The sequence below is a fragment of the Quercus suber genome, unplaced genomic scaffold (genome assembly GCF_002906115.3).
Source record: "Quercus suber isolate HL8 unplaced genomic scaffold, Cork oak 2.0 scaffold_354, whole genome shotgun sequence".
NCBI lineage: Eukaryota > Viridiplantae > Streptophyta > Magnoliopsida > Fagales > Fagaceae > Quercus > Quercus suber.
The window spans coordinates 252,959-280,495 of record NW_027069806.1 but is presented as its reverse complement, the minus strand read 5'-3'; the positions used below and the strand labels follow the sequence as shown (position 1 = coordinate 280,495).

Here is a 27,537-nt window from a genome sequence, read left to right as displayed (position 1 = left end):
AGAGAACCTGGTTTGTTGTGAGCATGCATCGATGTGGGAGGCGAGAGGAAAGTGAAGAATGCAGGGTTTTCTAATGGGAGAAATAAAGAAAGATATGGGAAGAGCAGAGAGTTATAGAGATGTGGGTAGCAATGGTAGACCCACTAGGTAGTGTCAGTGGGTGGGCGCCATAGTTTTGGCAAAAAGTTGAGTTATTAGAATGAAATATGTGACTGAGTTTTTAAATCAAGCAAATGTTTTGCAATTTTTGAGTGAAAGTGAGGTTTGAGTTAAGAGTTATTAGTTTTGAGTTTGAGTTATGAATTTTGAAAACTGAACTATTTCTAAACCAAACGAACCCTTAGAAACTCTCTTAACTTTAGTATCGTACATTATATATGATTTGTCTACATTATATATGATTTGTCTTCTTTAACCGTAAGTATAAGAAGTTTAGAACAATGCAGATAAGAATAATGAAACACTTGAATGTCATAGTATGCATGCAGAACAAGTCCTTAATTCTGGGATTATTTTCTGTAAGTTCAACAAAACAAGCTATGGTTCGATCAGGCAGTACCATTATAAGTTCAACTCTAACTGCTCTTTAATATCTCTTGTGACGACTATCCATCCACATTACAAAATTCATATGTTTGAACAATGGATCCACAGAAAAATCGTAAAGCCCATTAAAGCAGAATCAAGCAACCTGGGAGTTTTATTCCATAATCGCAACTCCTCTGGCAGCCTTTATTTTCTCTATTATTTCATCATGACTTCATGTAATTCTAAGTTTCTAACTACTCTCTAGATTGTGTATGTGATGCTGCTCCAGCATTTCAGTGCATACAATGGTAATGCGCTGGTAGTTGACATGCAAATGATAGGTCAATTTAACCGACAGCAGAACTTCCTAAGTCAGCAAAAAAATGAGAAGGTAAAAAGAGAATCCCTCTAATTTTTTTGGCACAAAAGAATTCATGGCTCAAACTTGATGCTCAACAGGGCATTCCAACAAGAAAAATAATGAATTCTTCTCTATAATTTTTTCTTTATTCTATTTTCTGTGATACACAGAGGGGGGGGGGGGTGGGGGGGGGGGGGAGACTGTTCAAGCAGGAGAAGAAAAAAAATCCCTATGATAAGGGTGTTGATTTATTCCCTAGCAACTTTGAGTAGATCCTCCCACGTAGTTAATTTATCCCTGGGTTTGTTTTTAAGACTCCCAAGCCTAGTTTCTGTAGAGTCTATCTTTTCCCAGGCACTGAACTGCACGAATTTGACTTTCCGGTTATCTAATAAATGGAGTAGACCCTCTCTGCCTGGCTTGGGCAAGCTGGCTTTTGATGCCAATAGATTAAGATCTTCAGATATACTCACAACCTACCATATCAGACCAGATTAGCAGACCTCTAAAAGGATATATGATAGACAAAATTTAAATTCTCATAAAAGGTTGTACTCTTTTTTTTAATAAGTAAATAAAAAGTTGTACTTTCATTCTATGAAACACAATAGATCACTTACGGTTTCCTCAGCACAATAGAGGTTTGTAGCAATTATCCCAGTTGGTCCTCTTTTCAACCATCCACATACATACAATCCCTCCTCAAGCAGAGTGGGATCTCCTGAAGTATCATGTAGAACTCGACCTCTGATGTTGGGAACCACACCTGAATACAAAGTCATTGCATGGATTAGCATATAAATTCATTTGTGAAGTTGTGAAGCAGGTGACCTACAAGCTGAGAGGCACGGGTTGGAAATTCCTTTGATTTTAGACGTGTTTAAAGATTTTGATAGTTGTTATTTATTTAAAAACTTAAATAAAATATACTTAAAGATATATATTTTGATTAGTAATAGAATTTTATTAAAACTCAAAGCTTGTATACAGGAAGTATACAACGCTAAAACAAGGAAAGAAGGCAAGAAACATAGAAAGAAATATATACAGGACGAAAACTTGTTGGCTAATAAGTAAAGTATCTACAAAATCGAAAAAAAGAATTCATAAAGAAAGTAAAGGACGTGAGACACCACTCATAGGGTCTTTAGAAATAGGAACTTAAGATTTGGCAATGATATTTCATTTCCTTCAAAAATTCAAATAATTCCTCTCTTTCCAAATGCACCACCTGAGACATATAGGTGCAGCACCTCACTCCAATCTCCAGCATAGCAAGAACAGAATTGGCATTTCCCACTTGAGTCCAACTAGGCAAAGTAAATAATCCCCACAAATCTCTAGCAATAGGAAAGTGTAAAAGGAGATGGTTCATTGATTCTCCATTAGCCTTACACATACAACACCAGTCCATAATGAGAAAGAATAATGAGAATGCCCCTCTTTCGTAAATTATCCATTGTCAAGATTTTCCCTAAATATACTTATTGAAAAACATTTTCCCTAAAGCCACAGTCCAAATAAAGAATGCGACTCTAGGTGGGTTTCTAGTTTTCCAAATACATTTCTAGGGAAAATTGGTGGAACTTACATTTCTTGCTTGGAGCTCACTCTATAAAACCTTTTAACCTGGAATCCTTTTGTTGGTGATGGAAGCCACACACCAACTTATCACCTCCTGTGGGGGTGACCTACTGCATATTAATCATCAAAGAAATGTGCCAAGGTTTCTCTCTTCCAATATTGAGCCTCTCTGATAAATACTGGCTTCCAATGTTGCCAACCGTTAACCCACTCCATATAATCCAAAATCAAGGCCTTGTATCTCTAGCAAATCCGAGTAACTCAAGGAACTTGCAACTGAAAATTCAATTGCTATTTACACTTGCCATCACCCACCTCAAGGTGTGTATGTGAAGCAAATTTAGTCCAACCATTTCTGATGTTTTTTCACAAATCCACCCAGTAAGGTCCTTTAACAATTCCAGAGCACCAACCACCTCTGCTAATACAAAACATACCCAAACCTAAAGATATATATATATATATAGGTAATAAAAGCTTTATTGAAAAAGTACATCGTGCCACCATAGTGAACAAATTGTACTTGAAACAGTTACCAACAAATCAAGAAGGAGAAATAACAGTTTGTAAGAAATCAAAAATGGAAAAACATTGTGTAAAACCCCAAATCTGAGACCTAAAGATATATATTAATTAATTAATTGTCGTATCCCCGCCATGTCGTGTCCTAATTTTACAAGACTTGCAGTGTTACTCATGTCATGTTGTGTTTGTGCCCGTGCTTCAAAAAATAAAATATGAATAGAACCTCAATAATAAGACTAAAATACTTATATTAAAATTTATTAAAAAAAAAATGGGGAAAAAGTTAACAAAAACTCCACAAAATATGTACTAACTCGTGAATTACCAATCCAAAGAAGGGGTTGGATTGGCCACACACGCATTCAATTGGAAAATTTTTTTGGCATAATAAATATTGAATTTAATGAATAAATCCAAAGTAATTATCAGGCACTCACCTATCAAAAAAAAATATCAGGTACTCAAGTTTTGAATCCCCCTCCCTCCTCTCCCCTAAGATTTTTTTTTTTTTTTTTTTTTTGGAGATAAAAGATAGTCTCCCCCTAAGATTTTACATACATGTTTTAATTAAATTTTTTATCAAGCATATGTTGGGGAAAAAATTAAGAGCGAGTTTGGAGAACACTGCTGCTCTTAATATAACGACATTTATGATTGGGCTAAGTGGAGCCTAATTTGTGCTTGATCTGAATTATGACCCAACCCAATTTAAAAGTGTTATGGCTTTTAATGAGTGTTTTCTGAGGCTCAGTCCATGAACACTTTGGTATTTTGGCCACTTTTTTAGTCCATTGTGAATATGTTGTGTGGGATATAAATACCGTTGTTTCAAATTAGTGTTGATAATGGTCATGTTGTTTAAGAGAGAAAACTATATTGCCACACTTTTGTATAATTTCCCCGAAAATAGTAAAATCACTACACTCCGTGGACGTAGGAAAATTGTGGAATCACGTAATTTCTTGTGTTGTGTGATTGCCTTTGTGTGTGTGTTATTTTTCTTTCTATTTTTGCATTTCATAGATCTGGGAATTCATGTAAATTCTCAACAATTTACGTAGTTTTCCTAAAGCAAATACAAATTGCAAGCAATGAGAATAGAGAAGAATGAGAAGACCAACTTGGTGCATCCATCCTTTTGTTTTACCTTTCTGATGATCAAAGGGTAAACCGTCAACTGGAACTGATTTGTAACCAATGCTCTTTAGCACCATCCTACATAAAGAGAGGGCACATTGCCATAGAGTTAGTACCTCATTTCAATGACTTCGTCAGAAGATATAGTAGGCTCAGTTTAGTTTGTTTATTCTTTATGTTGGTTTCACTGATCATCACCAAGAATAAAGGAATTCATTCATCTTCTAGTAATTTAAATGGTTTGCCTTTCTAACCATGACATGGCACAGTATGATCAGGAATTATATATATTTTTATTAAAAAAAGTTGTAATATTTACAATTAAACCTCAAGAGAGTATTAGTAGAATTATTAATAGCTTATTATGTGAACTATATGAAGATTCAAAGCTTCTAGCAGAAATTACCCGCATTCAAGGTCGTCAAATTGTCCAGTACCAACTGCAATACGTTTTCCATCACCAACATCTACAAATAATATTGAATAAATTCCATGTAATTATGCACACTCGGACAAACCATAGACACATAATGATTGTGTAGTTTTGGAAAGGATCCTATTTTCCATGACATTTTCACAAGTCATCTTGTAATTCTGAAGAATGGAACATAACCAGTTGATTTAATGATGATGAATCTACAAAAGTTTGTTCAATGTGCTGAATAGACACAATTATTGCAGCCACAATACGTTGTAGGACACAAGAAGGCTTTCTACCTTTAAGAACTGTCTTCTCAAAGTGCACGCCAGAAACATGGCCTCTTCTTTCATCCGACTCTAGAAACCTATCTGGTTTCCGGAAGAAAACAAAGTGGAGTTCACGTTGACCGGATCTTGGATTGGAAGGTCCTGTGGTGGCTGCCTTAGAGAGCAACTCATAAACCCTCCTCTGAATTCGATTGTTCTTTATCTCTTCCTTTGCCAAATGGCAGAATCAGAAGATACATATAAAAACAATAGAAAGGACCAAGCATTAAAAATGAAATGAAAAAAAATAAAACAAAATAATAAATAACAGTCGCTAAAACAATGGCATTTAATATTGTCAATGGTAGTAAAAAGGACCTTAACATCACAAACACCATTATTATTATTGTTATTATTATTATTATGGTTGCTATTGTTATCATGCTATTATTTATTTATTCTTTTTGTAACAAATATGCCCTATTCAGAGCACAAAGAAATAACTGAAAGTAGAGATATACCTCATCTTTTGGGGTTTTAAGAAGATCAGCCTCCTGTAAATGAATACAAAGATCTTTAATACCTGCAATAAGATGCCAATTATTCTATTAAATTCACATTTGAAAGGAGCACTTCCTATAACAACATCAAATTGCAAATAATCAGAAGCAATTGTTACTCATCGCATGATGAAGTCATATAATTTTTAGTTGCAACAAAAGGCTGAACACTCGAAAATTTACACACTGCACAAACAGTTATACTAAATTGAACAGGGTAAGACTTTAATCAAAATATTATTTAAGTGGGGGAGGGGAGATTTTGAACCCCAGTTTTCCTTATAGAGGAGTCCAGGCAATGCCACTAAGTTACAAGCCTCTTGATAACTTCAATAAAGATGTTATATACATATACCCAATTAAATGGGGCACATGATTTGTGGATGATTATGAGCATGGTATGGTTAAGAGAGAGAGAGAGAGAGGAAAAGATAGATTTAAATCAATCCGTTGTTCTCTAGTCCTTACTTAGAGGACAATGATCAAAAAAGTGGATAAAAGCCAAACAGTGGAACTTGATTTAAACTGATCAGGTCACTATCTATGAATGATAAAAAAACTGGTAGTATATAAAACTTCAGAAACTTCTGATTTAAAGCAGTTGACAAAGCCTGTCAAAAAACTCAGATGTACTGCATATGGTTTTCTTTTAGTTTTTAACTTTTGGCATGAATATACTCTCCACGAGATAATTTATCTCAGTGTTACACCATAAAATAAATGCACTGTAATATATAGAAAAGGGAAATGAAAATAATTTAACATTGTGCCAAAACAAGTAAATTCATGAATTACCAAGAACTTCACGTAGCTCTTTAGCAGTACAAGCTGCTTGGACTGGTCCACGTCTTCCAACCAAATACACCTTCCTGCATTATTTGTTAACTTAAAAACACAACACAAGTCATAAGTTTATCAAGCTGCTACATAATGGCAAGACAAGAAAGACCTGATAGAGCTCTCCTCTAAAGCAGCCAAAGCATGACTTGCAATATCAGTTGTTGCCAATTCTGTTGCTGGTCGTAAAAGGATACGTGCTACGTCAAGAGCTACATTACCCTGAAAGTCAAGAGAAAGATTTTTTTACCAACAAATATTTTTAATTTACAACCTCATACTTTTGGAATCTCATGTTAATGTCATATGCTTTTCCATCCATGCTTTATTGTTCTCTTGCACATCAATCTTAGAGCACAGTTTCTATGTATCTGTTTCTCCAATTCACATATCATTTCTCCACTTAACTAAACAGAATTTAATCCAAAGTATTTGGTATAGATCATATTAAACAAAATAAGCAAGTTCACTCCATTTAGGGTCTTTTTTATTGTTAAGTAAAACACACCCAATAAATCTTAAATCCACAACCTCAACCCTCCACCTAGCACTTGCAACAAGAGGAGGTGCCAATTGAGCTAGAGCTCATTGGCCTGTCTAGGATCATACTTTCAGTTCAATTACAGAATACAGATCAAAATGACATTATTGCAACTTAACCACACTCTAGTCCCAAAAAAATTTGGGATTCAAGCTTGGTTGCTATTGTTGTTGTTGTTGTAACTTGAAACCACACTCTAACTAATTCCTCCTTGTCCCTAAGTTGGGCTCCTTAACTGGGACCATGCACTACCTATTAGTTTTGCAATACATATCCTAAATGTGATTACTTATTTATTGTGTTATAAAAAGGAATATTTGGACAATGATCTATAAAATACGTTGCTCCCTTACAATCAATAAAACATGAACTTACCTGGCCAAGAATGACGGCTGTATCAGTGTTCTTCAAGTCGAGATCTAGGTTTTTGCAATCTGGGTGCCCATTATACCACCAAACAAATTCTCTGGCTGAATGAATGCCAACCAGATCCTAGAAAAAGTTTATTACATAAAAAACAGTAAGCAAACTCCAAACTTCCATGTTTCATCCAAACCCAAGATTCTGCATAAGATATTTTCAAGGATAGCTGTCCAACTGAGCACTGACAGACTAAAGAAACAACAACCAAGCATACTCTAGTTCTTATTAAACATACTTCTCCTGGAATACCAAGCTCTCTGTCACTTTCAGCACCGTAGGCAAGAACAACCTGATCAAATTGTTAAACTGTTAGTCAAACAAATTTAACATTTAGAACCATATTTACCACAAAAAAGATAAATAATTAAAAAAAATTCCTGCATAGTAAAGCAACGTAGTGCTAGCATTCTCACCACATGGTACAACTCACGAAGCTCCAAAAGGGAAACTGAAGACCCAAGGGTCACATTTCCAAAAAATGAGCACCGGTCATGGCGTGCAACCCGAGAAAACTGGTTGATGACAATCTGTTGCAAGTTTTCTGGTAAACTAAGCTCAATTAAAACAAGTATTTAATAACAAACATTTGAAGAATTTGACTAAACACCTCAATAGAACTTGGAATCATCTCTAAGACATACAGATTGTGACCCACATGATTATATCGAGAAGGGTCTTGTTACGAGTGTCCTATTTGTACAAGTTAAAGAGTAATAATAAATAATCAATTATGAGCTGCGATGCAAAATTTTCAAAAAGAAAAAAAATACACCTGTCAAATAATTAATTAGTTTGCAGGCACAAATTGGTTGTTGTTTTGTGTGCTTTTCAAATTGTCTTAATATTTATGCACAATTTGACAATAGTTTTTGAAAAATATTAATTAAAAAAAAATGATAGGTTGAAAAAATATATCATTTAATAGAGTATTAATGTAACCTTACTTGTGCATTCATTGAGAATTCAATAAATAATCCACATGACATGTTATCCAATTATAATTACTACAAAATCGTGAAGAAGCAAAACTTGAAATACTTTCACCTTTGTTTCAGGATGATCAGGTGCTACACCGGACCGTACTAGTCCAAATGGCGTTGGCAATCTATCGATGATATCAACTTCCGCTTCTTGATGTGCCTTCAGCATCTATTCACACGCAATTCAAACACAGAAAAATAAAGAAGCTCATAATTAATTATGCATTCCTTTACTTTCTTAGCAACCAAACCTACAAACATACATACAAGTATATATTTTGTGTGAGAGAGAGAGAGAGAGAGATTTACCTTTTCAGCGGTGTAGAATCCAGCAGGTCCACTTCCAACGACACAAATGCGCAACGGATGGGAAGAGAGAGTTGAAAAACTTCTGGAAAGCCAGGTCCTTGCTTGGAAGATCGCCATTTTTGTTGAGAATTTGAGCTTTATGCAGGTATTGAGTTTAGGTTTTCAATTCCAAATGCTGTGTATATGGAGGAAGATGAAAGAAACAGAATAAAAACTATTAGTCTATTACTCTGAGAAGTTGATGCGGGAGGCAGTGGGACAGACAGATTTATTGTATTTTATTGTATTTTATTTTACTCTGAGAAGTTGACTAACTCTCACATGTAGTAGAAAGCCAATCAATTAATTGTTAACATGCACCAACTATTAGAACGACTTGTCCAATCATAACACGGCCAAATATCGAAAAATGGTATCAAAATCTTATCATAAAAACAATTACAAAAGACGCATTCATTATCAATTCATCAAGTTCCATAGCCATTTATATATGGTCACGTGATTGATAATGGATCACCAGTATGAAGGAAAACTGCAGTATAAATTATAATCAGTCTTGAATGAGTTCCAAGGCAATGTTAAAAACAGATTTTGTTCTTGGCAAATTATGAAGCGCAATTCATGAACTTAAGGTTCTGACCTTCACAATGAATTAAGATCAAGACAACCCCACGCACTGTCTTCAAGAAATGGACCTACACCCAAAATCGCATTCTGCAGCATGGTTTGTAATCCAGTGTTCCAACTTACAAACCCCAAAATATTTCCTAGTTTCATACCAGTGCCACATATTGCTTTGCTTGATTATGTTGGAATCTTAGAATTGAACAACAAACAAACCAATAAAACCAACCAAGCCAAGAAATCGATGACAACTCTTGTGAATCCAACAAAAGGCCAAATATTTTATATCAATATGGGAAAAAAAAGAAAGAGTTGAATCAAAGGATTATTTATGTATCACCTGTTGTCTAAGAGAAATTTCATCAAACACATGGCAGGCAACCTTTTTCATAATCTTTTTCTAATCTTTCTAACTCTCTCTCTCTCTCTCTCTCACTCAAACCAATTAAAAATTTTAAACCTTAATCAAAACCAAGTCTAGGCTTCATACCTATAAATCAAAAGTAAGCAGTCCATATCAAATTTTTTTGTACATAATAAGAAAGTTCAAAGTACCTTTTAACTTAACTGATGCCGACTCGACTGAAGGTCAGTGCCTTTTATTTTAAGTTATTGCTTTGTCTCGTCGTCGTGTGAATAGAATGGGTTGGACAATATTTGTATGCTAAATGTGGGGCCCATATCAATATGACATGGGTTCTCTCTACAGCCTCTTTTTGTATTGAAAGGGCTGGGTTAATGGGTACGGATTTGCACTCAGGCCCATATAAATCTTAAATTTTGGGAATGGAATTGTTGCGTTGGATCTTGTAACTTTTTCAAGCTTAGGTTAGGTTAGATTCCAGCTCATATTATTAACCGTAACAAAATTAAATAGATGATTAATGTATACTTTAAAGGCAATATTAATTATTCATTCTTTTTCTTTTTCTTTTTCTTTTTCAATAGAATTTCAAAAAAAGAATTTACCAATTGAGCTAATTAAAACCTACATTAATGTCTTACTGTGAAGTGAATTTATGGCTTGTTTGGAAGTTTAGAGAGGGAGGAGAGTAGAGGGGAGTAGAGGGAAGGGGAGTAGTAGGGAGAAGAGTAGAGGAGAATGATTCACCTCCACCTTATTTGGATGTTTTTAAAATTAGTAAAGGGGAAGGGAGTAATTAGCCATTCTCCTTGTGTAATTTTGTTAATATAATAAGGGTAAATTAGGTAATTTACTTGGTTAATAGTTGATGTACTCTACTCCCCCTCCAAATCTCTCCAATTTGGGGGAATTAAAATTGGGGGGCTAGAGGGAGTCCAAACCCCTTCAAACTCCTCCAAATCCCTCCCCCTCATTCTTTAAAAAACTTCCAAATAAGGTAATTGCATTACTCTCTCTCCCTCTACTCTACTCCCCCTTCTTTTTTAAACATCCAAACATGCCATTAAAGTTGGTTTACTAAAACTGTGGGGGAGGGGGGAGCAGTTGCCAAACACACCCTAATTGATTTCCATGAGAACAAGAACATTGCAGATAAGAAGAATGAAACACCTTGAATATCATAGTATACATGCAGAACAACTCCCATATAATTCCGGGATTATCAAAGGATTGCATTTTTGAGGTATCTTGCTGTAAAAGAGACCTTTTCTGTTAGTTCATTTATGTGTGTAAATCCAACAAATCAACCCATGGTTCAATCAGGCAGTAACAGTTGAAACATGTAACAATAATCAACATAAGTAACTAATCTTGCAATATCAACTGTAAACTCGATTCAAATCAAGCATGAGCATAATAAATTCAACTCTAACTGCTCTTCAATATCTCTTCTGATGACTATCCATCCACATTACAAATTTCATATGTTTGAACAATGGATACACTGCAAAATCGTAAAGCCCATTAAAGCAGAATCAAGCAAACTGGGAGTTTTATTCCATAATTGCAACGCCTCCAGCAGCCTTTATTTTCTCTATTATTTCATTTGCCTCCTCCTTAGTGGCCCCTTGTTTAACCAAAACAGGAACCTTCTCAACTAGTTCTTTAGCCTCTTTCAATCCCAGACTAGTAAAGGCTCTTACTTCTTTAATCACCTTGATTTTCGCAGCCGCATCAAACTTCTCCAATTTCACATCAAATGCTGTTTTCTCTGCCTTCTTCTCCTCAGCCTTTGTAGATCCAGAAGCCCCTCCCTGTGGGCCCAGATCGAGACCTTCTACAGAAATTGGCTGCAGCTTTGGATGCCTTAGCCTGTCAGCGAGAGTAGGACCAATTTGTCTGCGTTCTTCAGTGGGTAGTGCCGCAATTCGTTCAGCAAGATTAATGATTTTATCAGATGGTGGGGGTCTTGGACCATATGGATCATAGAATGGTGGATATTTGTACCTTTTCGGCTTGGCATTGGGATCTCTAGGAACAAAATCAGGCTGGAAGCAACGAAACTGCAAAGGACCAGTTATTTCAGGGAGAGTGGGACGGACACGAGTGAATCTAGCAAGCGTGATCAGCTTCATGGCTTTTGAATACTCAGTGCAAACGACGGCAAAAGTAATACATATATTTAAAAAGAAGTTATATACTTTAACCAAGTAGTTGCAACGTTGGATGCAAATGAACCCTTTCCTTTATGACAATTCAAACTGCATGGAGTCTGCTGAGAACTCTTGGCTGTAAAGGAAAAAAATAATATCAACTAGCGCAAAAGAGAAAGCATGTCCTTCCATTTCTTGGAAAGGCAATCAAAATATGTGGGTATTAAACAAAAGATAGATGCTACAATGGCTATTAATATGTTTCATCATATGAAAGAATGACTCCTAGGCAATAATATAGTCAATGAAAACCATAAACACCAAGCCTGAACATCATGCTCACCTAACATCAACTGCATTGCATAAGCTATATTTTGCATATCTTAATGACAAACAAGAATTTACAAGTTGAATAATTTACAAACACAACAAAGTAAAAGAAATTACAAGGACAGTGATGATCAAGTCCACCAATTAACCAACACAACAAAGTAAAAATGAAATTACAAGGGCAATGGCAATTAAGTTCACCAATTTACAAACACTGGAAAGTGAGGAACATTATTATTAATTTTTTAATGGATAAAAATTTATTCAATCAAACCATAGTGAATGAGGTAATCTATTGTTCACGATCTCGACTCCCTTGCTCTCTCGTACACTATATAACTAGATTTAAAGAATTAACATCAGTTAATCTTCCTAGAATGACTAGTAAGTTAATCTTTCTAGAATGACTAATTCGCACAAACCTTTTTTTATAAGCACACAAAATTTCATTCTAAAAGACCCTCAAACGATTCCAGTGACTATTAGGGGTGGCAAAAGAGTTATCGTGCGGGCTTTGGATTAGGCCATAAATGGGTCAGATATACATGTATCCATTTAATTAAACAATAAAGGCCCATTACCCACCAAACCCACCCATTTACCCTATGATCACTAACATAATAACACGCACATAGATGTATATACAAATTTATATGTATGTATAAAATACATACATACATACATACATACATATATATATATATATATGGATGGACAAACTTTTCCCCTCCAATTTAGAGGAAAGGTCCTCCAACCCACTATATGGTGACTCAAATGAGCATCCACATATACTTTTTAGTGATGTGTCATGCCCCAAACCTGGTCATGACTCTAGGGACATGAGATATTAAGTTATCTAACATGTACACATCTCTCTGTTTTATTTGAGATCTTCCACAATGAATTTTTAAAATCCCTTAAACCATCATTCTGCAATATTTCCACAATGACTGTGAGAGTTCTAATTCAAAATAACTAAATATCTTTCCAATCTAGATATCAAAATCTCTGAACAACATAACACAGACTCCACATCAACAAAACTATACCCATAGAGTCAATTTTTCTCATGAACTTTTTATAACATCAATATTCAAACATAATCAATCTCAAAGATAAACTATGTCCACAAAATTTATCTCCACAATGATAACATTTGACAAATAAAAAGAAAATCTCCAAAGAGAACAAGGTCCAATTCACCAATACCCAAGAACATCTAATCAACGGTATCTCAAGTATTTGGATAAAAAGAAAATATTAGGGAAAAAGGAGGGGAGGGGGGATTAAGCTAACTCAGTAAATAGGACTTACAAACTTGATTGTGGAAAAGAGTTAGTTAATTTGGTTAAAAAAAAAAAAAAAAAAAAAAAAAAAAAAAAAAAAAAAAAAAAAAAAAATTTTTTAACACTTAATTTTGTGATTATATATAATCTATCAAAGGTAGTTCAAATTAATAGTTTAAATGATTCACAACAGTATAATTCTGAAGTATAAGATTTCACATAAACCAAAAATGCTATAAGAAAGATGCAACATAGTTTGGAAATCATGTAACTTCACGTCAATAAGAAGGAAACATAACTTAGCAATTAGCACTAGTAGCATAAAAGACAGCAAGATGCTTTAGAATAAAGTTCATAGTGGGCAATTATGTCAAAACTATCTAAGTTTAAATACACAAACCATAACCCTGGGCCTCACTACTTATGGTCAACACTTTTGACCTGTTGACAGGGTTATGCAGTCCTCTCTTTGGAACTAGGACCCCCTCTTTAGAGCAGCCCCCGTTTTGGAACCTATGACTTTTCGGGCTCTCTCTTTGAAACCTATGACCAACAAAAATTCTTTCTTTGGAACTATCACTAAAAATGGTCCATCTCTAGAGCTACAAAAAGCGCACCATCCCTTCTTTGGGATTGTCTCCTCTTTAGGACTTACCTACTGTCCTACAGTACCATGCCACTAATCACAACTAGCCTTAGGGTGTTAAAATCATCCTCTCAATGTTCTCGTAGGAAAATGTGTTTCAAAATTAATCATTCTACAAGTATTCCAATACTATCTTTGCAAAATATATACTTTAAAATCATGATACCTTCCAACCACTACAAAATAATATAAACATCAAATTACATGTAACACATCATGATTGATTAAATAGTTATTTCTCAAAAGGCATACATCTCAATATAACATCACCTACCATGATAATTTCTCAAAGTATCATGGGTAGAATAAACAATAAATTCCTCATACCAACTCATAGGCAAATCGAACAACAAGTTTCTAGAAACATGCGCATAAATACCTCAATGTACCCATGCTAATAGTTCTAGCTCGCGTGTCATAAAAAGATACTTAGTAAAGTATTCAAATTCATGTAACACTTATTTTCCTTACAAAATAAATTTTTTTGAAAAGACTTGTATATCTTTAGAAAAATCCCGAGTTAGTAAACTTTACTTACCTTAAGCAGCACAGTATGTTCCCAACACTCATGTGCTCTAACTTAGTAGTTAGAACCTAAGGATGACTGGATGAGTTCAAAAGGATATCAATGCGTACACCAACACTGTTGGATTACACGTGTAAGTGAAGTCCCACATTGATTAATGATGAGAAGAATGAGTAGTTAATATAACATAATTGAGCACTACCCATTGGGCTTAGGCCTTTTGGGCTAAAATATTTTATATGTTATATTAATTATTCAAGAAAGCTCCCCAAGGTTTTTATCTCCCCAACAAACACAACATAACATGAGATACTTTCTCATGATTCAAGAACAATATGGTAAACACCAGTAATGCTAAATTTTCTGTCATAAAGCCATGACCAAAGTTAGACCTTGACCCCTAGGGATTTCAATATAGTATAAGTTTGGTTCCAACCAATCCCCTTTGTTCCCAATTCTTTTGTCAATCCTAGATCATCGTTTAACCTTAAAATTCACCACATAAGCTCCTGTTTCACCCTTCCTTCTCTAATCTTCACAATACCACGCAAACTAAGATTTGATAATTAAATATATAAGGGCAACATGTCTCCTCATCCAAGCTTTTAGACAGCCCTTAAATTCCTTACACCCACTCCCAATATCCTCAAAATAAACCCATAACAATCCAAAATATCAGCTCCTCCCTTCCCCATTGCCATGGCATCCAAACTCCAAAGTCAAGCACCAAGTCACTGAAAGATAACCCACCCACTTCTCACCAAAACCATAACCTTCAATTTTCACCTTGCATAATTCCAAACCAATATTACCCAAATGCAATTAACAAGTAAATGTTTGGGAAAGTGTAGATAACTCAAAAAAGTGTCAGATTTCCTAACCCACTGGGGAGTTCCAGAACTACTAATTTCACATTGGGAAATTCTCATCCCATTCCCAAGTCAGTAATTTCTACTTTCTAGTCTATTTAGACCCATCAATGTCATCCTTAGTACAAAGAGGAAAATCAGCATTTTCCATTGCCTTTATAGTTATACCCATAAAGTTTCAGCCTTACCCAAATATTTCAAAGTACAAAATTTTCTTGTTCAAAATTCACCCTCTTCAGTTTTTTTCATTCAAATAAAGAAAGTGAATTTTCGGCATGAAGTAAGTATAAGCAACCTTTAAAATCAATAGTAAAAGATAAGCATAAGCTAAATGAAAGACACCAAACTCCTTTGAAAAAAAGACAATATATAGATAACAGAAAAGTAAAAAGTTTTAAACTTGATAGCATTTCTTCAAAAACCTTATAGACAATATATATGAGAGCAGAAAGTAAAGTTTTAAACTTGAAGGCATTTCATCAAACACCTTACATATAATAACTCAGTAATGGACTGTTCAAAAAATGCTCTGATCTCAGCTCGTCTCTGCCTATCGCCAGCTCATTTGGTCTCGCCATCCACTCTCAAAACTCTCTCTCTCTCCACCCTCACACTCAAGTCCACTTCCGTGTCAGTGTCTATAGATATCTAGGTTGTGTTTGGATGGCAACATTTGGATTTGAAATCCATTGATTTAAAATGCCTTGATTTGAAATCCTTTGATTTAAAAATTCCTTGTTTGGGTCTTTTTAAACAAAGAAGGATTTGAAATTCATCATTTGAAATTCCATTGTTTGGATACCTAAATTTGGATTTGGATTTGGATTTAAGATCAATAAAATATATTTTTCAATTATTATTTTTCTTAATCCTTCTACATTTTAATTTTAGTAACATATTTAATAAATACATGAGGTAATATTAATAATTCAATTGACAAGATAATAACTAAATATCTTTAGTCATAAACAACTTAAAAAATATCCTGCCAATTATTGACAACTAAAATTTTTATATCAACTAGAGAGAACCCAAATGCATGGATTTTTTCATAAAATTCAAAATCTCAAACTATTAAGAAAGTAAATTTCCGGACAGTTTTCATCTCTATTATTTTTTTTTTGAATTAATCTATTTCAAGGAAATTTTCAAATGATTTAGAAAGACCATGATCAGATGATGTCAGTATTTTAAAGAAAATCCATGAAATCACACCAAATAAATCAATGCAATTGCAACTACAAATATGAATAATAAATAATTAATACAACTAAAGGTAAGCAGCCCAGTTATGATGTTGCCAGTGATAAATAATCACACCATACAGTAAAACAATTAATATTTTTATATATTTTGTTATTAAAATCAATTAGTATATATTCAAACCAAAAAAAGAAAAAAAAAAAAAGAAACCATGCCATCAACCTCAATTCTAATCAAAGGTGATTCAAAAACTAACTATAACTTAATTAGACTTGCAAATGGATTTGGCCAAAAATTAAAATAAATAAATAAAAAGTAAACTTGCGTATGGACCTGCTCCTACTAGGAGAGATTGTTTGAATTGTTGGTAATATATCACAACAGAAGAAATGGGGACTCATTGAAAGATGACAAGGGGCGGACTTAAAAGCACAAATGTTGGGGTAAACTCCACATACCCACTTCTATTTAAGCTCACTCCTTGTTTCCCTAGTGAACAAAATTACCTCAAGTTCTTCAAGTGGTGGATGGCTTAGTGACAATGACTTCAACAAGGACAGGCTTGATCTTTTTTATTGGTTATTAGCTGCACTCAGCCTCATCAACTTCTTTAATTACCTTTTCTGCTCTAAATGGTACTCTTATAATCCATCTCTATCATCCACTACTACACCACAAGACTATAACAAGGAAGTGCGATTTTAGCTAGAGTTCATTGGTCACACACAGGTTGGCTGGTAATCCCAATTAAAATTGTCAGTATTAATATTTAATCTATTACCATCAATCAATATGACCAAAACAGACAAAAGAAATACACCTCAAAGCTATTAAATATATTAGACCCAGCTCATTCTTGAACTATTAGAAATGCATTTGTTAAAAGATTTTAATAAGTACAAAAAACTCAAATGAGAAGGTAGCAAAATTCTGTTCCAAAGGTTCAAAGAAATTTTCTACTTTCAAGTATACTGTAAATGTGCAACCTTTATATTTACGGTTACCTTTGAATTCTAATTACCAGCATAAAATGAGAAGGTAGCAGAATTATGTTCCTAACCCAGAAGGCAGCTTAGAAAAGGAATTCAATGTTGACCGATACCATAAGCCTATTTAGGAAAATCAAATTTGAAAGAGAGCAATTGAAACAGCTTATGTATGCGCGAACTTTGATTATTATTCTCTATGAAAAGCAACAGGCTAAATGCATTTTGAACGTGCCAAATTCCAAAAAAACATGTACATTTTGTGCTGAATTTTCTTTGTTCAGAGGGCAGAACGACCTTTACAGCCCCGTTAGAGCTGAAGTGGGTGTGAAAACGTGTGAAATTTGCAACTCAAATATGAAGAATCCTTAATTTGTACATTTATTTTCGAATTGTCATATTTCAAGAGCGATCTGATAGGGGTACTGATTTGGCTTTCAAGAGACAAATACATGCATATGCATTGTGATTCTTTAAGATCGATCAAGACTGGACTTTTGGCCAGCCAAGTCAAATCTGATTGGTCTCAATATTTAAGACCAGGCTCAAGTTTCTACTTTGAATATATATTATGCTTAGTAATCTTGTGGACATTGTGGTTCCACAGGAGTCAAAGTGGTATACATGCATGAAGGAATAAATGCATTCTACAAGGGAAACATTACTAATGATCAAGTCTTTGACAGGCAGGTACAATGTACACAGTCAGCAGCATAGGCAACTTGGCAACACGATGATAATCTGGTGGTAAATAGAGAAAGAAGACATAAAACTGATGAGGTATGAAAGAATTGGCGATAAGCACCGATAGCTATAAAGGGAATATTTAACAAGTGATGGAAAAACGATGATATGAGTTGTGTAGCTAAAGCAACAAATGGAATGAAAAAAAAAATTATGGGATGTATAAGCATTCACTATGACAGTAGTCCTCACTTTCCATCATCACAACATCATTGTTTCAAATGAATATTCTCTCACTTATTACTTCACAAACTCATAAACAGTTTATTGAAGCATTTCATCAAACACATGATTTGCATTACAAACCCACAAATGAAAATAAAAATAGAAAACAAAAACAAACCCAAAACACATCATTGAAAATACCATGAAACAAGATGCACAAACAAATCAAACAAAACCCACAAACAATCAAATTAAACCCAAACAAACCCACAAATAAATCAAATAAAACCCACCGGAAAAACCCACATCCTCTGTGGATTTAGATTTAGTAGAAAGAGAGAATTAGGGAGGTTAAAGAGGAAGATAAGAGTTGAGAGAACAAACCTGAAGTTGCCGAGAGAGAGAAGGGGAAGAAGAGCTAGTGAGTTACGGCTAGGAAGAGAGACACGGAGAGCCCAGAGAGAAACAGTGTGCGAGAGAGTGAGAGATTTCTAAATTCTTGGTTTGTGAGGGTATCACGTGAGTTTAGAGTATTTTTTTTATGGTCACGTGGAACACACGTGGCACCTATAAAAAAAATTAAAATTTATATTTTTATATCATTTTTATTTAATTACGTCAAATTTTTGGGGTATAGATTATTTTGATATAATATCAAAAAATTGCGTATATTCCAAATACATTCGGATGACCTTTTTTTTAAACTTCCCTAGCTATACGTGAGAAACACATGCCATCAAAATTAAATATTTTGCTATCATCAATAGTCATGTTAGTTTGGGAGGTGTTTGTCTGGGAAGGGTAGGGAGAGAGAAAATTGGTATTTGATTGGGAGGTGTTTGTTTGGTTTGTATTTTTAGGTGCTACACGTTTCTTTCTTTCTTTTGTTTTTTTGTCTAGTTTTGGGAGTCTTTTGGCTGAATATTGCCAAAAACTGAGTTTATTGATGATATGGGTATTGTTCAAAGTTATTTAAGAAAATAAGGAAAGAGAGTGAATTTTGGCAACACCTTTGCTGAAATTGTAAGAAAAAGTATGAGAGAAGAAAGATAAGCGATGTGATGGGAGGTCAGAGAAAAAATTGAATTTTGGTAATGAGATTACCGAAATTCTTGCTACCCCAAGCTTTGCCTGTGAAGTGCCCTAGGTGCTATGCTAGGTGGAGTGCTCGAAAGGGAATATGAATTGTGGCAACCAAGTTGCCGAAATTGTAGATAAGAGGAGAGAGAAAATATGAATTGTGTCATTCAAGTTGCCGAAAATGGGAGGGGAAAAAAAAAAAGAATTGTGGCAACCAAGTTGCCGAAATCTTGGAGAAAAAATAAAATTAAAAAAAAAAAAAAAAAAAAGTGGCAATTGAATTGTGGCAATGGCATTGTCGAAATGGAGGGAAAAAAAATTGTGGCAATTGATTTGTGGCAATGGAATTGCCGAAATGGAAGGGAAAAAAAATGTGGCAATTGATTTGTGGTAATGTTGTTGCCGAAATGGAAGGAAAAGAAAAAAAAAAGTGGCAATGGAGTTGCCGAAAATTGGAGGAGAGAGAAGAGAGAGAGAGAGAGAGAGAATTGTCTAAATTAAAAAAAAAATTAAATTCTTATTCTAAAAAGTACACATATTCTTATTCTTTCCATAGTTTTTTTTACTGAAGCAATTTGATTTGTGTGTATGTCATGTTCTTTCATTTCATATTGTAAAAGTACCGTATGAAACAAATAATGATAGATTCAAGTACATTGATTCTTATTCTAAAAAAAAAGTACATAGATTCTTATTAGATTCCTATCCATGCATGAAAGAAAATTATGGAAGGAAAAAATTATTGATGTGCACACTAAAAAATAAAAATAAAAAAAAAAAAAAAAACAAAGAAACTGAGATTTTTGCAAAGATTCTTTGTAGAAGAAAATTATGGAAGAAAAAAATAATTGATGTGCACACTGTAAACAAAAAAAAAAAAAAAAAAAAAAAAAAACAAAGAAACTAAGATTTTTTGCAGTGAATATATGTTTATAGTTAAGTAATTTATTTGTATCAAAGTGTCCCATCTTAGTCTATGTTGTATTGTATTTGGTCAATTGGCATATCTAATTATACAGCTTAAAATCTAAGAATTTAACTTATATGAAACTTGCATCCTATTTGAACAGCATTAATGTTACTAAAGTTTTCATGGTTCTTATTTTCTACTCATTTTCCCCTAAAAATTTCATCAACCTTCTTCTCCACTCTTATTCCTCTCATAATTCTACCAACCATTTTCAATTCATATGTGTCATACATTCTACAAACAACTATAAAGAACAACACTTGCAAATATCTATTCGTTCTTTATCTCTTACAAGGTGAGTTATATCTCTTAAGTAGTTACTTTTATTTTTATAATATTCATGTTGATATGTTTTAGGGGCATATATACTTGAATTATGCTAGAGTAGATTTTCTATATTGTATTTAAAAAAAAAAGTGATGAGTAATGCTAGTTAAGGATGCTATGGATCCAGTACACCAAAAATCCAACCTGAATTTACAACATGTAGATACCTAGACCAAACCTGAATCTTAAAAAAAAAAAAAAAAAAAAAAAAAAAAAAAAAAAAAAACTTTTAAGTTAACACAATAATTTTGCATCTAAACCTTTTTAAACTGAAAAACAATTCTTAATTTTTTTTTAATGTTTTTGCAGTGTAATTAAAAGTTTGAAACCCAATTGAATTGAGATTAAAAGCATTGTGAATATAAGCAAATTCAAATATATTTGAATTGTGCATTTTAATATGGTAAGAATATTTAAATTGTGCTGAATCTTGTCTCCTAGAATTAAGATGGTTTTGATACGGTAAGGATATTTGAATTTGAGTGGATTTTGTTAAGGATATTTAAATTTTGTTAACCCTCTGCCTCCTAAAATTAAGGTGGTTTTGATATTGTAAGGCTATCATTTGGTGGTCCTAAAGAAGTGGCTCCAATGGGTAAGACCACTTTTAGCTATAATTATATTAATCCCAACAATGTTTTTTTTAGAAGGCGAAAACACCATTTTGGTTTCTATATTTTGAAGTCACAGTCAATTTAGTCTCTATATTTTAGTAGTAGTCAATTTGATTCTTGTTATTTTTAACTTGCAGATAATCTAGTCTCTATCGTTAACTTATTAACAAAAAATTCTCACATGACTAACGGATTACACAATTGGCAAACTTGAAACTAACATGGCTAATAATATAATAATAAAACCATAACAACAAATTAAATAATTTGAAAATAATCCTAAACAACAACTATAATTAACAACACTAACAACTAAGTAATCAAAAAGATACAGGTAGATAAACACTATATGTGAAAGATACATGAGAATGAACATTAAAATTATGTGAAGAACTACTTAATTGTAGCTTTGATGGATAGAACTAACAATATGACTATGTACACCGTTTGCACACTATTATTGAATAGCTACAACTAAACTTGAGGTTGCAACAGAAGTCAAGATAATCTTGTTTAATAACAAAGAAAACTCCAAAATAATCATCATTTTTTACTTATATGGTCGATGCTCATACCAATACCACACAACATAGTAGTCAGAAATTACGAAGAAACTGATAAATTATTAGGGCTAAAACAAAATAAAAACACCTAACCTATGGCATGAAAATAAAAGGCTATAGGTAGGTGTATATATATAGCAGAAATGCAGGAGGTGAATGGTAAGTGGAAATACAAAAAGTTTTGTGCTTTGTGGAGGGAGAAAAGTATGGAAACAATGAATCCAAGATAATAAAGAGTCTTTATCCTTTAAATTTTAATATGGTGCTTGAGAAACGTCCTGATACAATGAATCTAAGAAAATAAAGAGTTCTTATCTTTAAAATTTTAATTAGTCCTTATCTATGATGTGAATTTTAATAAGTTTTTATATTTTGAGGTGAAAATGCTCTCCCACATGAGTTCTATGCTTTTATATATAAATATATATTGATTGATTTGGAGCATGATATGAATAAACATGCACATATGATATGTACATCTTTGCATTTTTTTTTGGAATGTCTCATGAAGATACATCCTTATTGAATTAGTTCAGAATTTCCTATAAATATTTTCAACATTAAGGGCACATTTAGTACACTATAACGGTAATTATATAGGAATAGAAATAGATATTATAAGGAATACAAAATGCTGTAATGTAATGATTATTACTATTAATTTGTTTGGTGACAATACAATAATAGAATTCTAAAAACAATGGAATGAAAGCATTTTAGATCAAACTTTAAATATATTTAAGGAAATTTCTTACTCATATAATTATGTTTCCTAAAAAATAATATTTTTTAAATTTGAAAAAGAGATTAGTTATTATTTTTTAATTTTCATAATTGTTATGTGCATATGGAAAGTATGTTTATTTAGAAGTATATTAATTGTTGAAATTAATACACCTACTAAGGAATAGCTATTATATCTTTTTTTGTTTTTGTTTTATACAAGGTAGGAGAAAGTATATAGTGTTTCTGAAACTCCAACTCAGCACACATATAGTGTTTCTAAGACCAATACAAAATTGACACATGGATTAAAAATTACAACTCAGTAACTCAGGTTATTTAAAATAAAAAGACACAAATACCCTCTACATTTTTACTATCCCACCACTCTTCCTTTTCTTCTTCTCCAAAACAAAAAATTTCATCTTTCTCTTTCACACACACTCTGTTTCTCTCACACCAGCACCTCCATCAGGCACTAACACCTCCATCTTCCCTTCTCAACTCCAAAACTTGACAGCTACTACCTACCATTGCCAGTCATCATCAGTTCCGACGAGATTGACCTTTGTCTTGTCTAAAAGCGCCCTCTCTCTCTCTCTCTCTCTCTCTCTTTCCCTTGCACCACCGTAGGACACCAATCACCAGCACCTCCATCTTCCCTCTATCAACTCCAAACCTTGACAGCCACTATCTAGCATCGTTGATCATCATCAGTTTCGACGAGACCGACCTTAGTCTTGTCGGAAAACAACTAAAATTGTCTCTCTGTTGTTTCCAACCATGACGCTGAAAGTTCTCTCACCACTTTCGACTCTTGACTTTGCAAGAAGGGTTCTCCTCTCTCTTTTTTCATTTTATTTTCTAGATTTTTCTGCTTATATATGTGTCTTTTTTTTTTTCAAAAAAATTGACACATACATTCTTATGTAAAAAAGGGAACTTGTAGTGTTTGATAAAATGCTTCGGTGAGGATGGATGCACTCATAATACAGTAGAAGTATTTTTTTTTTTCTTTTCAAAAAATTGTTCTTTTGGATTATATTAAAAGTGGTTAGTATGATGTAGTTTTATAAGTAGAGAAATAAAGCTTCTTTCTTTGTTTAGTTGATTTAATGTATTTGATGGTTGTGCTTGATTTTCAGGTATTATTTATTTGTTAGATTTTTCTTTCTTTCTTTTTCAGCTATTCATGTTAAAGATGGTTTCTTTTAGATGCATTTAAGTTTGCAATATGTGTTGGCTTACTTGGAATTTTCACAATTTGTTTCATTCCTTGTAATAATTTTTTTATTTTCATGGTGCAGTGATGGATGTGATGCTTTTGTTCCGTTGTTTTTGCTAAAGGAATTGATTTTAATAAATAGTTTCTTCTTAAGAGTCTCCTATGAGGTATTCAATCTATCTTTTTGTCATTTTCTTAGTTTAAGTCTTTGGTTGATTTATTATGGAAAATTATGATATTTTGATAATTGGTATAAAGCCTACATGAGTGTGTGTGTGTGTGTTTATGGCTAAGGACCAGCAGGTGCTGGACATTTTTGTTTTTTGTTTTTTGTTTTAGTTTTCTTATAGGTGGGGGGAAGGGGATTTGTTGTTTTGTTTTTCAGAGGAGAATTGTACAAGTGTGTTTACAAGAAGACTTTTAGAAGCATGGCAAGTTCATTCAGTGTGTGAAGGTTGTTGACACCAATCCCATACTTTGTATTGCTTTTGTTGAGTTTACTAATTTAAATTTTGAGATTCACCATGGGGGAAGGTTCAGGAATCTTAATGAGGCAAGGTTAGCTTTGTGCTCTATGTCTTTTTTAGGGGGATTAATATTTTGATGGTTATGTATATATTTTTTTGTATGTTATAAACTTATAATGTAGGATACATTGTCTGCTGCTACTACAAGTGTTGTTTTTATAACTGAAACTACTACAAGGGCTAGAGAAGCAAGGGTTACTGCTACAAGTGTTGGAGATTCAATAGCTGCTATTGCAAGTGCTGAAGATTGAAATAAAGGATGCAGGCCAAGAAGAAGAACAAACCTTGGAGGATTTGAGAACATATAACTAGACATTAACAATAATCTATTTTATGTAATCCACATACAATTGGTGGTGATTATTTTGGAGCTTTAGGTGATATAGATTACATACACACAAATAATCTGGAATTCTTTTTTGTCCTTAATATAATTCTGCAGCTTTAGGTGATAATTCTCATCTATTTATCCTAAATAAAGTTGCATTTTTACAGATTGCATATTTAGGTGACATGACTATGTTGCTACATCAATAGCATGGAAACTCTTATGGAGAATACCTATTCTGTTAAACTTGAAAATATGTCATTGCAAAATGAAATACCTATTTTGTTAAAGCTTGAGTAAGATTTTTTTTTTTTTTTTTTTGTACACAGTTTTGGAATTTAGATTATATATATTGTGTCATTGTTGTTTGCCGTAATACCTATAATTTAGATTATATAAAATGCAACAGTGTTGTTTACCTGCATGTAATCAATGGTGTTGTTTGTCTTTGCCACCCAATGATTATCAAAGTTAACATAAAGCTAAATTTCATTGAACTTCATAAACTCAACAAAAGGTAACATTAATCTACAATTGTCTACTAAACCAAAAGCTAACATAAAGATAAATTTTTGATACATCACTATTATTGGCATCAATATTCAAAAAGTTACATCAAGGTAACAACATATAGGCTGCTTTTGTTTTGCCAGCATACATAAACACACCAAAACAAACTACAAAAAATAGCCATGACCCTATTGATGCCTACTTCAGCTTCTTCACAACTATTTTGTATTTATCCATCATTGATTAATACTTCAAAGCTTTAATTTATCCCACTGCTTCATATTTGACATCTTCATCATTTTAATGAAAAATCTTACATAGTTGACGACCCCCTACAATAATTCAACAAGAAACAAAAATTTAATAATTAGTATAGCCAACAACAATACTAGATTTTTTTTTTTTTTTTGGGGTAGGTAAATAAAACTCCACTGCAAATCTGGTAAGGAATTAAAGGTAAAAATATTTGAAGTATGGTCAGGTCACTCTTTGTGCTTACTGCCTCAGTTCAGATTGCCATATGCACATGTGTGTTAACATGAAGAACAAAATAATAGTTGGGTAAGAAGATTATGCCTTTATAGATTTGGCATTTAATTTAGTGAAGTAAATCACGTAGAAAATTTTAATTTGCATTAAAAGGGTAATATCCATTCTTTTCTCAAGTGTTGCTAGTTCTGCTTAAGCTTAATTTACATACCTAGTGCATTTTCATATCTCTCTGTACATTTTCACAAGACAACACACAAGCTACCATTTTTTTTTTGTGAGTTCACAAGCATTACATTATACAAGCACACACATCCATAGCAAAACCATCACATGAACAGAGATTCACATGCATACACCAACATCAGCACAATACACAACACACAACCATAACAAACCCCAGACCCACATCAGAAAATCCCCACAGAAACAACCAAACACCAAACCCACGACCAAAATACCAATCCCAAAAATCCCTTATTTTCAAATCTCCACACTTGGACCCAAATATAAAATCCCATTTTTCAATCTCTAAACCTACAGACCAAAAAAAAAGGAGGGACCTTTGAGTAGAAAAAAAGAGAGAAGAAAATAAGATAAGAGAAATAAAGAGAGACGAAGAGGTTGGAGCTCGTGTGGCAACTTATAAGTGAAGACTGAGGGATGTGAAAAGAGAAACCTGAGAAAAAATTTAGGAAGAAAATTACCTGAGAAAACACAAAATCCGTTCTCCACGCGATCTAGAATTAAGGGAGAGACCGAATTCAATGTTTTCAATTTGGGGTAATTTTAGTTTTAGGGTTTTTTAGGACTAGCTCTAGGACTGAGGCTAGAAACTAATCTGGGACAGAATAAGTGAGAGAAGGAGAGGAACAAAATATTATACGTGAGGGGAGCAAGAAAGCTTCCAGCATAAGATGGTTTTGCTAGAAAAAGAAGATTTGGAGGTTTTCTGATGAGACAAAGGCTAGTCTCGTTGGAACTTGTAATGTTCGACAGTGTTGTGCCGCCGAAGACACTGCAGTTGGGAAGTGGCTATCAAGGTTTGGGGTTGAGAGTTGGGGTTGAGAGAGAGCAGGGCTATGGTGACGTGGGGACTGGGAAGATGGAGAGATTTGATTTGAAAAGAGGAAAAGTAATTGGTTTTGGTTTTGCAAAGAGAGTAATGGCGGGTGTTTGAAATTTTTTCAGGGCCAATTTAGTCCTTCTATTTTAAATAGCTCAATACAATATGTGTCTTTTTTAGGCTAGGTGTCAATTTCTTATTGGTCTTATAAATACCACATATGTGTTGAGTTGGAGTTTCTGAAACACTATATACTTTCTCACAAGGTAGAGTTTCTACTCTTTTAGAGATAGATAGCTATTCTTTATTTTAAAGAATAACTATCATAAGGAATGATTATTTCCTGTAATAAAAACATAATTAAACTATTGAATAACTTAATCATAGTAATAATTATTACATTACAATACTTATTATAGTCTACCAACTATATCCTAGATACCATGAAACTAAGATTACAAACAAATATATATATGAGATGGGTTCAAGTTACATATGGTGTAACTTTTTAGAGTTACACCTTTTTTAAACCACTAGGTTTAAGTAGAACTAACAGTTAAAAAAAGACTATAATTATTACAATAGAATCTAATTAATTACCCTTATTTATTATCTTATAAACCTATCTCTAAACTCAAAAAAGTTTGGCTTTTAACTCTCTCTCTCTCTCTCTCTCTCTCTCTCTCTCCTCCACCACCTTCACAGGTTGCCAGCAAAAAAAAAAAAAAAAAAAAAAAACCAAAAAGG

At 33.3% G+C, this 27,537-nt stretch overlaps 2 protein-coding genes across 5 annotated transcripts; both read right to left on the bottom strand.

Annotated features, from left to right (window-relative positions):
- Positions 1–912: 912 nt before the first annotated feature.
- Positions 913–9,744, bottom strand: LOC111987573 (NADPH:adrenodoxin oxidoreductase, mitochondrial). 4 transcript variants are annotated; one of them, XM_065760136.1, is made up of 14 exons: positions 9,652–9,744; positions 8,473–8,647; positions 8,228–8,332; positions 7,597–7,710; positions 7,419–7,472; positions 7,136–7,252; positions 6,332–6,441; positions 6,178–6,251; positions 5,344–5,405; positions 4,853–5,051; positions 4,542–4,602; positions 4,146–4,213; positions 1,510–1,655; positions 913–1,365 (listed from the first exon to the last, which is right to left on the bottom strand). In XM_065760136.1, the coding sequence occupies exons 2-14, from the start codon at positions 8,587–8,589 to the stop codon at positions 1,138–1,140; spliced, it is 1,455 nt and encodes a 484-aa protein (XP_065616208.1). In that variant the 5' UTR covers positions 8,590–8,647; positions 9,652–9,744; the 3' UTR covers positions 913–1,137. The 4 variants fall into 4 exon arrangements, with proteins under 4 accessions (XP_065616208.1, XP_065616210.1, XP_065616209.1 ...); XM_065760138.1 differs by having other exon boundaries at positions 8,473–8,607; positions 9,652–9,727; XM_065760137.1 differs by lacking the exon at positions 9,652–9,744 and adding an exon at positions 9,437–9,588.
- A 1,074-nt stretch (positions 9,745–10,818) lies between these two features.
- On the bottom strand, positions 10,819–18,883 carry LOC111987560 (uncharacterized). The gene is made up of 2 exons (XM_024019273.2): positions 18,753–18,883; positions 10,819–11,749 (listed from the first exon to the last, which is right to left on the bottom strand). The coding sequence occupies exon 2, from the start codon at positions 11,593–11,595 to the stop codon at positions 11,014–11,016; it is 582 nt and encodes a 193-aa protein (XP_023875041.1). The 5' UTR covers positions 11,596–11,749; positions 18,753–18,883; the 3' UTR covers positions 10,819–11,013.
- Between the last annotated feature and the right edge of the window lie 8,654 nt (positions 18,884–27,537).

Bases quoted from the DNA above. Each gene is read 5' to 3' on its own strand.
- LOC111987573 (XM_065760136.1), bottom strand. From the start codon at position 8,589: ATGGCGATCTTCCAAGCAAGGACCTGGCTTTCCAGAAGTTTTTCAACT. The intron at 6,442-7,135 runs GTAAGTTCATGT...CTTGACTTTCAG, and splicing joins CAGCCGTCATTCTTGGCCAG to GGTAATGTAGCTCTTGACGT. The intron at 5,406-6,177 runs GTAATTCATGAA...ATCTTATTGCAG, and splicing joins AGAGCTACGTGAAGTTCTTG to GTATTAAAGATCTTTGTATT.
- LOC111987560 (XM_024019273.2), bottom strand. From the start codon at position 11,595: ATGAAGCTGATCACGCTTGCTAGATTCACTCGTGTCCGTCCCACTCTC.